This window comes from Coloeus monedula, assembly GCF_965178545.1.
Source record: "Coloeus monedula genome assembly, chromosome: 1".
NCBI lineage: Eukaryota > Metazoa > Chordata > Aves > Passeriformes > Corvidae > Coloeus > Coloeus monedula.
In genome coordinates, this window is record NC_138781.1 from 15895792 (window position 1) to 15911725 (window position 15934).

The window sequence follows — 15934 nt, forward strand, 5'->3', positions numbered from 1 at the left end:
GAAAAAAAGTTATTCAATAAGCTGTGTTTGTCTACAAGCTGTGAAGTTAGGAGTCTCTTATTTCTACTTGTTTTCACACTAGTCAACAGTGTGAAAAGAGTTTTCTTTCTTCTCGCTGCTACCTTACTTTCTCAGCTAGGTAGGGGCAGGGCAGAGGCAAGAATTGTGGAAGAGACTTTGATGACCAGTGGAGCTGACCTTGGAGAAGCACAACTTGGTCTTCAAGAATGTCTTGAGTAACAACGTATTTAAAACAGAATTATTTCGAAAGAAAATACTTTTTTTTTTCCTTAATGTGTGCTTGACATTTAAATGAAAAGGAATTTCCTTTTGAACAATGAATTTGAATCTCTAAAGCTTTGGCCCATTTACCTAACAATAAAGATGACTGGATGTGTGCTGTTTCTCTATGTGTTCAGTTGTTTCTTCCACTGGGCTGTTGGATTCAAGAATTTAGGCCACACTGAAAAACTCTTCAGAGAGCTTATGTGCTTCTGCACTTCCATTTTCTTGCCACTCCCTGTGGCTGTTGCTGGCTGTATTCCTTTCAGCTGAAAGGTGGTATTTTGTTTTGTTTCAAGCTGGTGGGCTACATAATGATGAAATATCTTCTGTATCCACTTCATAACTTCTAGGGACTTAACTTCCAGGTCCTAATGTTTGTTTAAGCTAGTTTATAATGTTATGAGTAAAAATTACAGTATTTGTGAAAATTAAGTTACATGTCAAAGCCCCCTTAGTATTCTTTAATCATACTGCCATACCCGAAATGAGCTGTGACAGTGATACTTTGGCAAATAATATACCATAAAAAATGGTTATATTCTAATATTTTCCACAAATCTGAAGCCTACCGATGAGTGAGAGATGAGTAGTTATGAAACTGCATGAAATTTATACTACATAATTATATTGCTCTACTGTAAAAGCTGACAGTGATGTGAAATTTGGCAGCAAATACTACTGCTGCATTTGCCCTTCTTTTGATCTTTATGACTTTTCTTCCTCTCCTCCTTCACCACCCTAGCTGAAGGTCACAGAAGATGCAAAGGAAAAATTTGGAGCATCATTTTTCTCTATCATGAGGCCAAATTTCCAGATTTCGTAAAAGAGTCTACTGATTTTGCCATTGATGAGTAGATTCTGCTGTAAATCAATTCTGTTTTCAAGCACAGAGCATTAGTTCAAGAATATTGCAGTTGTCAAATGAGAAGTTACATGGACCAGATGGCTAATTGCTTGCTGGAATATGATGATGCTAGGTTTTATATTTCTGATTAAGCTGAGAGCTGTGTGGGAAACACTAATACAGTCATCAGTAAAGAGTGGAAGTAATTAGCTTCATTTCCCCTGAAAAGAAACACAGAATGTTGTCACTTTTACCATATAGAAAATGAAACCATGTATCAAAGTTGATACCTATCAAAGCATTAGTCAGGGAACCTGGAAGGCTGAGAATTTTGATCAAAATAGAAGAAAGGGATGTGAACTGGGAAACAAGTGCTTACCTGAAACTTAAACCATTGGGAGAGGCAAGTATGTTATTTCCTATATACACCAAATTACGTCTTACATTTTTGACATTATTCCTCTTCAAACTAGCATATGCTTTCTAGTGAGGAGTTCTCACAGATTGACTTCCTTCAATGGGTACAAATTTCTTGGACATCCTTACAAGACTTAGCAAGGGCTGGCTCAGTATTGGACATTTTAACTGAACAAGAAACACAAGTTATCTCTAGGATTAAAGTGTGTTAGTTCAATTGTAAACCAGGCATTTCACTGTGTACATGTAGTTTGAAGAGAAGTAATTTAGAAATTTGCCATAGTGATAACTTTTAAGTACCTAATCAATTTTATTCCATGAGTTTTCCCTCAACCTAGAAAATGTAACTGGTATCACAGTGATAATTCTGGTATAATGAATGTGTTCTGATGGAGCACACAATGAAAACCTGTGTTTTGTCCCCTTCGACTTTTTGGTTGTCTGCTTTTATTTTGAGTAAATACTGCCTTTATAGTATGGAAACAGACCACAAAATCTGTGAAACATTTTTCATTTATCCTGATTAGAAAAGGAGAAAAATAACCACTTTATTAATAGTTATTCTGGATTGAAATGTTTTAAAAAAACTGCCTTCATAAAAAGATGAATTGACAAAATGCAACTGTGGCAACATTCTGCAGTAATAAATTGCAAATATTTGTTTTAGTTGGCATTTCTCCAGTTTCCTAACTTTCTTAAAAGTATCAAAATCCAGTCCCTAATTTCTTGTAATTCTAATTTAGTCAATTTAGAAATAGGAAGAACACCCCTTTGCTGTTAGGAAATTCAATGGGCTTTTGACCCAGTGTGTTATTGTTTATAGATAATTTAATTTCACTTCTTAAACAGTTTTGAGACAGTTATTTCAGTAATGTTGTTTATGTAATGCAAAAATGATTACTTTTATAAGGGGGGGAATAAAATGAATTTTAATGATTTTTTAGACAATACCAGTCACATATAGAGCATTATATATCCTAAAGTTTCATGTTAGATTTTTCTTCTTAAGCAATCAAATGCAGACATGTGCGTGGCATGAGATGAAAACTGCTTTATTTTTTCCAAAGACAAGGTGAAATCCGTGTTGACCTATTTGAAAAGTGCAGGAGCTCCCTCTCCTGGTTTAGAGCACTGTAAGTTACAAGTTTCTGGGAACTTTTTCAATTCATCACACATTTAAAAAAATACCTTATTTTGATTACTTACCTGTAGAGATGTTTTTCTGGTATCTTGGAAGTCATCGTAAAAATTGGTTTTGATGCCCATTTGGATTTTGCTCTGAGTACTGTATTTGTGTTTCTGCTACCTGGCTCTGTAGCCTGATAGGGAGCAGATGTTCTCTCTTATCAGTGTGGTAATGCTGGAATGGTCACGACAGCAACACTTAATGTACTCATAAGTTACAAATCCAATATGTCCCTTCATTAAGCCTTACCTGTGCTTTTTCACAGCTGTTAAGAGTCATGTGAGTCCTTGATGGTCACTTAGTACAAAACCCTATAAATCATCATAAGTTTGGAAAGGAGAAGTTTAAAAAATTTCAAAAAACTTTACAGTTAATGTATATATTGTGACTCCTTTCCTCCCGTCCCCTCCCATCCATCCAGAGAGCAGTAGGAGAGAGGATGCTTCCTCGCTGTTTGTTTATTCAGTCATTCTCCTTTCATAGCCTCTTCAATGTTGCAAATTCTCAGAGAAATCAGATGGTTCTGTAGATACTTAAATTTGGTAGGGTCTTTTATGCAACATCATTCTCAAGGGTAGGAACCTGACTGGAAAAGGTAGCACTGGAGACAAATGTCTTACCTTAGCTATTAAAAAAAACCCCAAACCAAGCAAAAAAACCCAATTAATTTCTGAATTCTGAGAAAGCAGGATGATTAAAACATGTATTTAATTTATCTCTATCAGTGCTGTACTCTTAAATCATCTATCAAAATAGGAGCCAAGAGTGCCAGATGAGCCCTAGCCCCTGTTCTATTCCATATCTTATCATCTCAAGGATACTAATGCAAGGAACACACATCAATACATACCCAGTGAGACCAGTTATTTTGAAGTAACTATAATTTTTTTACAATATATGTGTTAACTGAAGTAGCTTCACTTAGCTGAACTCAGTTATCTGCCATTTCTCTGGTTTTCTGGACTTCCTAGGTATTTTTATCTTTTAATTCAGAGGCAAGATTGACCTCTGTTTACACCCTGTTACAGGAGCATAAGGGAGTATATGACATCTGTGGGAACAGTGCACATTCCTGTATTAACTTCTTCAGTGCTATTAGGGAATCTTCAATGACAGCATCTCAAAGAAACATTTTACTGTAGAATAGTTCTGCATTGCATCATCAAAATTTCTGTATTCACAGTATTTTATTTTGCAAAGCATTATACTTATTTAAGATGTTTATGCACTTTAATTTAGCTACACTTGCACAGGTATGCTTACTGCTTCATATAGCACCTTTGTCATTTCCCAGTAAACTTCAAGATATGTAAGTTAGAGAGGACCAATGAATAACAAAAAAAGTTAAAGGCTCAGGAACAAATTTCTTAGCTCTGATTTATACAGTTTCGGGCAAGAAAAAAAAAAAAGGAAAAAATACTTCGGTATTTCTAGCAAATGCCAAAATAGAATCAATGCACTATTGTTCACCTAGTTAAAATTCCAAAATCCAGGAAATGCAAACATTAAGTTTCCAACAGCAACATTAACTTGGACTCTTTGCATATCCTGTGTTTTCCTGGTATACATGAAGACTTAAAGCAATGTATTAAGCTGTGAGTTAAACAAGAAAAACAGAAAAAAAAAGTCTTCATGTAGGTACCACTGCCAAGTTTAGTTCTGTTAGCATTTGTGTTTATTGACCTTCTATAATTTTAAATTATTTTCTTCATAAAGATTGAACATGACTTTTTTTGGCCAAATGAAGTGAAATCTGAGAGCTTGTCTTCACTACAGTGTGTACTCATCATACAGTTTACTCCTTGCCTTAAACCTGACTCTTCTTCATCCAGCAGTATCTCAGATTTGAATTAAGTGGTTTTTAATCTTGAAAATATGACTTGAACCTCAAAGGCACTCTGATTGCTGTGGGACTATAACTTAGACTATATAGGTTGGCAAGACAGAACTTAGAATTAATTCCAGGTGATACCTTTTTTGCTAATTAATTTTGCACATAACCGAAGTGTGCAGAGTAACTTAACTCACAGAGTAAATCAAATTTAAAGTAAAGATGGACTCTAACTGTATCTCCTTTGAATTCTAATGTATATTTTGGAAACTGTATATCCTATTGGTTCCAAAATTTTTAGAGTATTGCAGTTGACTATTAAGTAACTGAGGACACAGGAAAGTCCTGCTCTGAGGGTGGTGGTTCCATCTCGGAGATGGTACAGAGCTGCAGGTAGACAGATCTTCATATGTGGATGTTCCTGTCTGCGACTGCTGACATGTGCCACACAGTTTAGGTTTCTTGCCTGTTTGAACTTGGCTAATCCATGTTCTAGAAGAAAGGGAAAGAGCCTTAAAGGAGGTACTTGGAGAGTAGTAAAGCAAGGACGTGGCTGGTTAAAAATAGATTGGGCAATTGACTCTAGGTTTGGAAAGCAATAGTGTGTCATTCACATTTTCATGTGTGAAAAATGGTGTAAAAGGTCAGTGGGGTGGGAGTGGAAATGAAGACAGGACAAAGTGAAAACTGTAAGGGAAGTAAAAGTAAAGTGTCAGGAGATGGTACTATTTAAAAGAGAGGGGGTGAAGGCCAAGTTGATTACTGGAGGTTCTTGGATTCATGACAAGAATAGTGAGTACGTAGCAGTGTCGTACAAGGAAAAGGTAAAATGGATATAGATGTTAAACAAGAAACTGCAAGGCGGAATTGGGCCTGAGAGAGGGAAGCTTCTCTCCTGGAAAGAGGGAAATGGAGAAAATGAAGATAATGAAAATAAAAGTGGAAGGAAATATGTGCAGGGTGACGAGTCATCCAGTGGCTTTGATGCCATGGTGCTGCCAGAGTTTGCCAGAAAGGAAGAGGGAAGAGTATGCAGCAAGGACAGAAGAGCTTTTCAGTGGCATTTGGGAGTTAGATGGAATTGGAGAATTCAAAAATGAAGGATGGTCATGGGTAGCAGTCAGAGAAGAGAGAGAAGACTGCAAGAAGTGTCTGGTATGCTTGACGTACCAGTAGTGCAGAGGCATTGGAATGTGCCATTGCTCGGCTATTCACCTTCACCTTTCTTTTCTTCTACAAACTTAAATCATAGAAAAGTTTGACTCGCAAAGCTTGTAAACTGCTTGTCAAACTTGAAAGTCAAACTCAGACTTCGTCTGATTAGCCCTCTGCCCATGTGCAGTACTCTGTTTTTACTATGCACGTGTACACATAAGGAATACTTTTTGTTACTTATGCTCAAGATGCAACTAATAAATTACCACTTAATAAATCAAAATGCTTTTGAAAATCGAGCTAAAGATGTACTTTCCAGACTGCTCACTGAATTTTAAAACTTCACATTGATAAAAGCAATCTGAAACCGATTAAAATGGAAATTATTGTAGTTTGGTTTTTTTTTTTTTTTGATAAAAATGTATGTTAAGAAAGTGGGATTTATTCTGATTTTGCTCTCATAAAAAAACCCACCATGCTAATTATTCATTCATCTCTTCTCTTTACCCATCCTCTCCTCTATCAAAAAAATAGATCATCACATTTAGACAGAAGAGGATTATGGAAAATTATGCTGAGCAATGGAGAAGTGTTCAGAAGATTAGTTAATCTGAAAAAGGAGTGATCAAAAGTTCTGTAATAAAATTTGGAAGCATTGTGAAACACCTGTGCTTTATTTGGCTCTAAAGGTGTTCAAAATTTTGAGTTTGAAAAATAACATTCTGATATTGGAGGGGATATTTCTGAATTTGAAGTAATAATTTAAATACTTACATAATTATGAGGATTATTTTTGGATATGGCTGTTTAACAGACCTGAGAATTGGTGCATACATGTTTGTTGCACTATGAAGTAAACAATGCTGGTGACGCTAATATGTGGCTAAACTATTTAAATCAATTAGATATTTAGTAGTTTATTTAGGATCTCCTTAATCCTGGTCCTACTTCTATCATAGATTTCCCATCCACTTTTTAAAATGTGGGATCAAACTGCATTATAATACTATCAAAATATGAAATATATTTCTGAAATTGGAGTTGCAGAGCCCCTTGGTGCAAAACATTTTTAATTGTTTGCTAGGGAGTGTTGAGGTTATTGGATGACTCATTGCAGCAGGTTTTGCTAAACTCTTATTTGTAGAAAAATTGTCAATTTTTTCAGTATTTTGGGGGTCAGTAAGGTTTATAATTTACTGTAGTTACTTACATTTTTCAAACAGACTGTCAGGAAACCATGCCAGAACAAAACTATTTGTGCAGGTAATTAATGGAGAGGCTGTGGTACCTGCTGACAGCTATTTTCCAAGGAAAGGAATGGTTTGCAGCTAGGGGAAAAGTGTTAAAAGTGTGCCCAAACTAGTAACTCAAACTGAAAGAGCAACCTTTGATCTGAGACATAGTTTAGGTCACATTTTAATGAATAGCTTTATTAAACTAGTATATTAAACTAATATTATTCTGTCAGTTGGTACATTTTATTTGCAGAAAATTGGATCTGTCTAAGGGTATCTGACATCTACAACAGTGATGCTGTTTAAAATTAAACTGGTAGCTTTAGTGTGTTTCTTTAAAGGAATGTTTTCATGCATTTAAAGGAATGTGTTCAAACACTGACATTAAAAAATCTAAGTCTGGACAGAGCTCATGTAGGGGTTTTTGTTAAAAGACAGGGAGAGTGCAGGTTGCAAAAAGTCTTGCCTCTGTTGTAATACTGCTACTTATTGAACGTATTTCACATTTAGCATGGCAGTGTTTTCAGGCTGCAAGGAACTGTCTAAAACTTAAACTGTAATACATCATAATACATAAATTAATAACAATATTACCAACTTTTGTATATCTTAATATATTCTATATTTTATTTCTGTTTTTTCTGTGTTGTATTGAAATAACGTACTTCTCAGTTATATTTAGAGAGGGTTTAGATAATGGTGGTATCTAGATAAATGGTCCCTCTTTGGGTGAAGGAATATTATGGCGGAAAATAGTCTGAAAAAGGAAAATTGTGATACCAGTTTCAGTGTTGTATTGGAGTTGTTTAGGTAAGTGAGATTTTTCTGTTGGCACAGGATTACTCTCTTCAGGAGGAGAAACCTGTCTATTGCTGAAGTTTTGAAGGAAGAAGATTTTATCCTGTGCTCTTCCTTTTCCTGCCTGTCTTCTGAGCCCTTTGAACAAACTCAGTCAAACACAAGAGAGGATCTTCTTCATATATGAGCTTCTGGCATGTTTTTGGAAATGTGTGGTCAAGTTGATGCCTTTTCCTGGTCTTAAAACCAAGAGTCAAACACGGTTAGAAGGGAAAAAGGGATTTTACCTTGGTATTTATTTTAAGGATCCTTAGGTGCACCACGTCCAGGTCGAATGCGCCTCAATGCACACTGCAAGGCACACCCCCAAAAGATCTGGTATCACATTATAGGTCTTACTAATTAGCATATCTATCAAAGATTCCCCAATGAGAGGCTCTAGTGAGCCCCCCTCCCCAAGGAACCTTCCCCTGGATGGTTCTATCTTAGTTTACAGAATGTGTTCTGGAGAGGACTTTGGGGTCTGGGGCACACTGATCCCTACCTACGAAGCTTCTAAAATGTTTAGTCTCCTAGCTTGACAAACAAGTCCAAGAATGTAGGGAGAAAGCCCTAAGAATACAGAAGTTGTAAAAAGGTATAAAAGAAAAGGCAAAAAAATCATCATGGCATCAAGTTAGTGACTGAAGTTGTGTGTTTTCTGTTAATGATCCAGTGAGGGAAGTATCTAATAGGAGCTCATCCTTGAAAAGAAAGAATAAAATGATAAAGGTCCAAACATGTAGCCTAGGCACCAGTCAGGAGGGCCACTCACTGGAAATCAGCCTTACTTTGTTCTGGTGTTGATCAGACTGCTGGAAATAACCACACAGACTAATGGGGTATTAATTTCTACTGTCTTAATGTTTTTCAGCACATGAGTTTTTAAGTACTCTCTCTTTTTATTCCTTGTAGTTTACGATTTTATCATTTAGATAATCTCTTTTTTTTTTTCCATGTGTAAAAATTTTCCCATAAGTAGAAACCAGAGAGATCTCTCTCCTGGTTCAGTGACTTCCCAGTCAAATTTGAGCCACGGAAGTAGAAGTCACATTGCAAGACAAAATTATTTCATAAGTATTTTTTTTTCCAAACTGCTGTTTGTTAAAGATGTAACCACAAATGTTTAAATTAAATGTCAAGCAGTTACACATTTTCAGTGGAAGCTTAAGAGTGTCTAAATTATTATCTACTGTTCTCAAAGCCTTTTCACAAAGTGAGGCTCTTTCTAACATCCCTATGGTGTAACCTAAACAAAATGGAGAACACTGATAGAACATTATACAGGAAAATATGCAGAAGCCTTTAATTCTTCTTATGGCTGAAGATTGATATGATGACACAACCATGAGAAAGTTAGCGAAGGCAGCTGTTGGCCTTTTCAATTTGGGACAGTCCATGTTTTCCATGTTGGTGTATTAGTTAATAACTTTTGGTTGTTGCCGTAGATATTCCTGGGTTTTTTAAGTGGACTTCATACAAAGAAATTTTTGCGATTGTTTTAGTTTTCATTACACACACAGCTGAGTGAGAGGTAGCTTCTTGCTTCTGCAGCATCTTTGAAGTCCCAGCACGTTTGTGCACCATGTCCTCTATGCAGTAATTAAAGTTGAAGATTTTTTGAAGGTTCCTGTTGCCAGCAAATATGTATTGCCTGTAGGGGCGGCTGAGCAGCTTTGGAAGCCCATCAGGAGCCACAAGCAGGTTCCAGTAGCCTGTCGAAGACCATGTGATTAAGGAGGTGAAACCTTCAGAAGAGTTTTAAGAATTCACTAGATCCCATTACATTAAAACTTTCAAAAGAGTAGACCACCATTTTCAATTCAGATTTTGTCTGCCAAAACAGATTTACTTCTCCCAGTCTAGAAAACCTCCCCTGGCAATTTCCTGTGCTCACTAGGTTTTGAAGACTTGTATACATGTCTGTAGTCACTCAATTACTTGCGGCCCCATAATGAATACAAGACTGACTGGCTGTCAAATTTCCTGTCTCCACATGAAATCTCTATCTGGTAGTTCGAATACCATTTGCAGACATTCTGGTGTAGTCCTGGAAATCAAGGTTATAGTCGTCATAACTGTAACATCCTTTAGGAAAAAATAGGCTGAATGCTTCTTGTATCAAACAACCTGGGTTTATGTGTCCCATCCCCACCCTGCCTCCCTCCTGATTTGTAGCATTGCTATGTTCATACTTTTTATGTTTTTATCTGTCATAAATTATTCAAAAGTCTTCAGTCTGCTTTTCAAATGTGAAGAAAATCCATTTATATTCATTAAAGTGCCAAAATATTGAGTAACTTGTAAAATACCCTTTCAGAAATAAATATTACGGAGTTTATTGAGGTTTGTGTGGGGAGTCTGAGGTACAACCAAGACTTCGTGTGTTCTGTCTCCAAGTGCATGGTGCTTGCCATAAATATAAATTTGAATCAGCTTTCCTACTTCATCTTTTCTCAGAAAATGAACTTGACTGAAATAAAGCATATGCATGACTGATGGAGTCACTTCTATTCACAAGTAACAGACCATGCTAGAAAGAAGCTACTAGAGCTGAAATTACATGGAAGGCAATTCATCTTGGCACTCTCCAGCTGCCTCCCACCTGCTTGCTCTATCTGCCACCCTCTGCCCCTTCGTACTGGTCTTGTATTGACAACGTGGGTGATCAGGGACAAGATTTATCCCCTCATCCTTTGCTAAGGGGCCTCTCTTACGTGTGGGAAATGCAGAAAAATGGTTCCCTTGGACAGCTGTAATTCTGGAATTTTGCAGTTTTGGAAGGTGCTTCTGGGAGTCTTCTGCCCCACTCCTGGCCTTGTGTAGCTGTGTCACCCTCGTAGTTATGTCACTAATAACCTTGGTGGCGAAGGTGACTAGAACTGTGTCTGGCTTGATGACCGTGTCGTGGGTGGGAGGTGTCGTAAGACAGGGGAGCATTTCTGTGCTTTTTACAGGCATCGAGGCTTATTTTTTTCCTTAATACCTGCCGTTCAACCAGAACACCCTAAAATAGAGATGTCTTTCATTATGCAGATAAACAGAGGCATAAAAAAATTTAAATGATGCATTTTATTATTTCATGTTAATCCATTACTTAGGTTTTTATTGAAGTAATTAAAAGCAGAAGCAAGGAAGGCGCGTGGCGCCTTGCAAGGAGCGCCTGTGGGGAGCGAGGGCGGGCGCTGCGCCTGCCGCGGCCGCCAGGGGTCAGGCGGGAGCCGTGAGGGGCCGTGAGGGGCCGGGCGGGCGTCGCTGTTTCCAGGCGGCGGGTGCCAGCAGAACCCGATACGGTGCGATCTATAGAAGCAAGGTACGACTGGAATAATGAAATTTCAAAAATAAGCCCTTTTTAAAGGCTGGTTGTAACAGTCCTGCTGGGTATTGTAAATGCCTCAGGTGCACTTGATACTGCTGTTACGTTCCTGGCCCTGGCTCCTAATTTTTATGGAAAGATGGATTGAACTTCAATTTAGGAATATTCGGTAATCCCTCTCAGGACATACTGTAACAGCTGGTATTTCTGTGTTGCAGCAAATCGATTCCATACAGCAGTCAGCAATGCCTATGGCTGGGGTCCGGCAAAAACTTCCAAAGCATTTTAAATAAAGTGAGCCAAAGAAAATAGCATCATCACTGCAAAAATGTAGCTTAATTTGCACGTTAGGAAAAAAAAAATCCCCATCCCATTCCAGCAAAATATTAAGCATTTTACTGGTAAGGATTTCATCAGGTCATTTATTTTTCATTAATATATATTTAGGATCTGGGGGGAATAACTTTATGCTGTATATAAGTTTCTTAAATAATGAGGAGCTTGATTTTTTTTTTGTACTGAATGATTTAATGTGAAATAAAGAAAAATAAAGAAACTGATGGAGATTAAATATATTGCATGTATGTAGATTAACAAGATTTTCTACATTTTGCAGTGAACCCTTTTTAAGGAACCTGAATTTCTGGTTAATAGTAATGTGCTTATAATGACAATGCCTTGTTTGGCTGATTTTGGTTTTTTTCTGTTTTGTTTTTTTTTTTCCTTTTTAATAGATGAAAGTATTTTAAGATGCATATAAATCAAAGATGTTTCATTAGTAGTCAGTAATTTTGTTTTAACCAGTTTCTTACACATCTTAAAGTAAAAATGCCTCCATCCTTCATACGGCTGCCGTGGTGTGTTAACGCTGGGGACTGTCCCTTAGTTTGGGACAGGACTTGTCCTTCATGTGTTAAACAGAAGACAAGCAGAATTAATGTAAAGTGAATATGTTCCTTCTTAATTGGTACAATGTGTCCTTGGCTACGATGTCTTTTTTTTCTTTTTCCTCTTTTAAACTGCACCCTGGCTAGCTTTGCATATAGATGTTTTACAGCTCTTGTCATCATAAGATGAGCTTTCACTCTGGAATACTTAATTTCCTTATCCATGTTTTAAATTTTAAGTTAATGGACTTTCGTGCTGATTTGATTAATATCGAAATATTTTCATTGAAGCTGATTTTTTTTTTTACTGAAGACTTAGTTTTTTTCTTCATAAACTTCTATAACTAAAAAAAATCCTAAAGCCCTAAACAATCTTAATAGATAGGCTTTTGACTTTTTATTTGGTTCTTTTCATCATAGAAGAAGTTGTCCAGGGAGGTAGCTTCTGCTGTATTTGCCTTCTTAACCAAACCACCCAGATCCACTGGGTAAATGCTTATGGGACATAAAAAACCTCATACTCAAAAAAAGTTGCCAGACTATTTAAACTATAGGCTTATGCCTGGGGACAAGTTAACAACTAGCTTACGTCAAAAAATTGATTTAAAACTTATTAAACAAAATCTTGTGGATGGCCCTTAGTATCTTGCCATACTTTTAGAAATGTGGGGATTTTTTTTGGTGAAAAACAAAATTTTGAACAGCATACACTGTTTACAGCACCTGTATATCACTCTTCCACAAGACTGTTGCCAAGTTAAAATGGGTCCAAAATATGTACTTTAAGAGCCAAGACGACTTCAAAAGTCATTCTGATTAATATGAATGTGTTCAAAAAAAACCCAAACAAAACACAAAAACCAAACCAGCAATAGTAGCAGCAAAATGCTCTTCTGTTTATTTTCTTTTCCTGAAACAGAACTATGCTGCTTTCTCTCTTCAAGGATCCTTTTTGTTTACTGAAATCTGGAAAAAACCCCTTATGTTCTGCTAGCTTCTACTTCCCCCTCTCCCTGCCTTTTCCCTGCAAACACATTAGTCCCTGCCCTGCTCTAAGTAGACATTTTCTGTCTTAACTCGAAATTTCTTTTTGTATGTTTGTATTCCAGTTTCATATTTTAACATATTTGAATTCAAGTATGTTCACTTATATTTGAAATTAGTTTTAACTTTTGTTACATGTGCTCTGAATTTTTCTCAAGAAGTGGTTAAAAGAAAGACCCCAAATTTACAGTCAGTAGACCTGTACAATTATTACAAAATATGTGTTAAAAAAATACTGACTTTGTCGTAATGAATCACAGAAAAATTCCTTACATGGTAATGGCTCCATCAACTCCACAAATCGAACTGCTGTTTACCTTAGAAAAGTATTTGCTCCAGTCCTACTTTTTACAACTTCAGTTAAAATTTAGATTATATTTCCAGGTAACAAAAAAAATCTTAAATGACTTGAAAACAATTGAAAGGAGGTTAAATAGAAACACTGAATAAATTACTGTGCTAGTAAGCAATTTTATTTTCCTGAGATAAGTACTAGGAAAATTTGAATGACCTCAATTATTCACAGTTTTAATAAAATACCCCTAGACTTTATTTCCAACATGCCTGACATGATGGAGTTAGAGTATAATTTACACAAGAGAAATGTGTTAAATTATCCTTAATGCAGAATGGGATTACAGGCTAGACTGAAGAAAACAAAACTTGTTTCACCTGGGGGAAACAAAAAAAAATCTTAGCAGCCATAAATAAATGCATAGCACTTGGTTTTGAGAATATTAAATAAAAGCTTATTTCATGATAATTATTTGATTTGGTTAGCTGCAGTAATATACAATTTAACAATGTTCTTAATTGTAAAATTCTGTTTCTGTTCTTTCTAGGAGAAGCGTGGACATAACATAAATCTTTGTAGACAACTTGGCTGCAAGCAGTTAAACTGAAATAAACTTCTGCCTTCTGGCTGCAGTGCTGGTTTGAGGTTTTTGCGTGACACTCTGCAGACTAAATCATGCCAGCGTTATCAACTGGATCTGGAAGTGACACAGGTACGCAGGCCAAGGAGGGGGCGTGTTTCCTCCACATCTTATTTGTTAAGTCTATATTTCAAGAAATCATCAAATAAGATAATTATGGTGTCAACAGATTCCTAAGTTAAGACTTAAAACATAACCTTTTCTCCCTGAAGTTAATTTAGATATATGAAACACCACAGATAAAATATACTAATTTTGAAAACCACCTTCTTCCTCTCCATCCCCAACCTCTGAAAAAGAACATCTCTAAACATATATTTTAGATGGATCTGAAGAATTTGGATTCACCTCTTAGCATGGTTCCTACAATGTTAACTTGAAAAAGGAAGAGGAGGGAAAAAAAAGATGATGATATCATGCATGCCTTAATATTTGCAGCAGTCTAGACTATCCCCTCTGTGAGTTACAGTTATCAGTGGAGTTATTTCTGAACACAGACTATTCAGTTTTGACAACTCTATAACAAATTAGAAGAAAAATACTGTCTCAAGTTCTGTTCCTTCGCTTGCCTTCCGCGTCAGAGCCCAGTTCCTGTCACTGACTGCAGGCAGTGGGATTGCAGATATGTAGCTTTCCATAGTTTTCACCTTCTTTGTGGCAATATTAGGTTATATTCAAAGGTTAAATTTCATCTTCTTGTTATACTGACATTCTCCTCTGCCAGTATTTTTGTCCCTCTGTTTAGGATAACTAAAGCTATTTTTTTTAGCTTGAGAGTGTTTGTTAAAAAAGGGTGATCCAGCTGAGGTTGCAATACAATACAAAAATCCCTGCTTTCCACCCCTGTGCCACATATTTTTATGCACAGAAATAACAGATTTGGAAAATTAGGAGGGAGATTTCAAGTCAGGAATCCAAAAATATGTGTGTAAGTATGTATATAAGGAACTGCATTTGATTGTTATTTTTAGTAGACTGTACAGTGCAGTGATTTTGTTTTCCCCACACGTAAAATTTATCTTAGATGAAAATACTAATCTTTACAATTAGGGTGTGGGTTTGTTTATTTGTTGCCATGGGGAAGGAGAGTTGTTGGGTTTTATATGCTTTTTTGTCTCCCTATTCCTGTATTTAAGGGATTTGACTGGGACTTTGCCAAACCCTATCTCTGCATACCTTTCTTTTCTCTCCCTCTCCTCATGGAAACAAGTGAGTTGAAGCTGTTCAGTATGCTAAAGCTGAGTTTTGGAAGGTGTGTCAGTGTCTACTCTGGGCTAATTTTCCACTCTGGACCTTTGCTTTCTTTATCAGGCACTCTTTTGTGTCCTTTCAAAACCGGCCTTAATTTTTTTTAAAAATCATTACTTGTTTGTTTTTTTAATGACTGTTAATATGTCTAAAAGTAATAGTCATGGACATAACTTTCCAAATAAAAAAAGAGAAGGGCTCCAAAAAGTAGAAAACAATCCTAATTATGAAATATTGTGCGTTAGAATGCCTCTAAGCATGTTTTACTGTGTTATTTAATCCCTAAGATGCTGCAAATATACCTTTAATAGTTAAGGTCTGTGTTAAAACTCAAGTGTCTCCATTGTCCCATGAAATGTATAGTAAAACATGATACACATCATTAATATCTTGCTGTTAACTAATACTGCTTGTAAATCCTTTTTTTTCCTGCCGCAGGTTATAAGTTGTTTCTCTAAATAAAAATTTGCATTTGAAGTGAAAAGAGAATTTTTTTTTCTTCTACTTTCTTTACAATACTTCTTGATGGGGCTGATAGGCATTGAAGTATTTTTGGTATGGTTACATCGAACTGTGCTTTCTACCTTGGTTATGATACAGGTGGTTTCTAACTGGAGTTCTGTTTTTCTACTGTTACTCTCCCTCTTAGATTAAAAAATAGTGATGTGCATAAAGTTTTTCCTACCTCTGTTGCTCTTGCGTGGGTAAGCCAGT

At 36.3% G+C, this 15934-nt stretch overlaps 1 protein-coding gene across 1 annotated transcript in view; it reads left to right on the top strand.

Moving 5' to 3' along the window:
- The window catches only part of MPP7 (MAGUK p55 scaffold protein 7), a 158799-nt gene that overhangs the window by 30112 nt on the left and 112753 nt on the right, over window positions 1-15934 (top strand). Inside the window, exon 3 of the mRNA XM_082295756.1 lies at window positions 13880-14044. Within this exon, the coding sequence (XP_082151882.1) occupies window positions 14008-14044 (37 nt within the window). The 5' untranslated portion in view covers window positions 13880-14007. The remainder of the gene's footprint in view (window positions 1-13879; window positions 14045-15934) is intronic.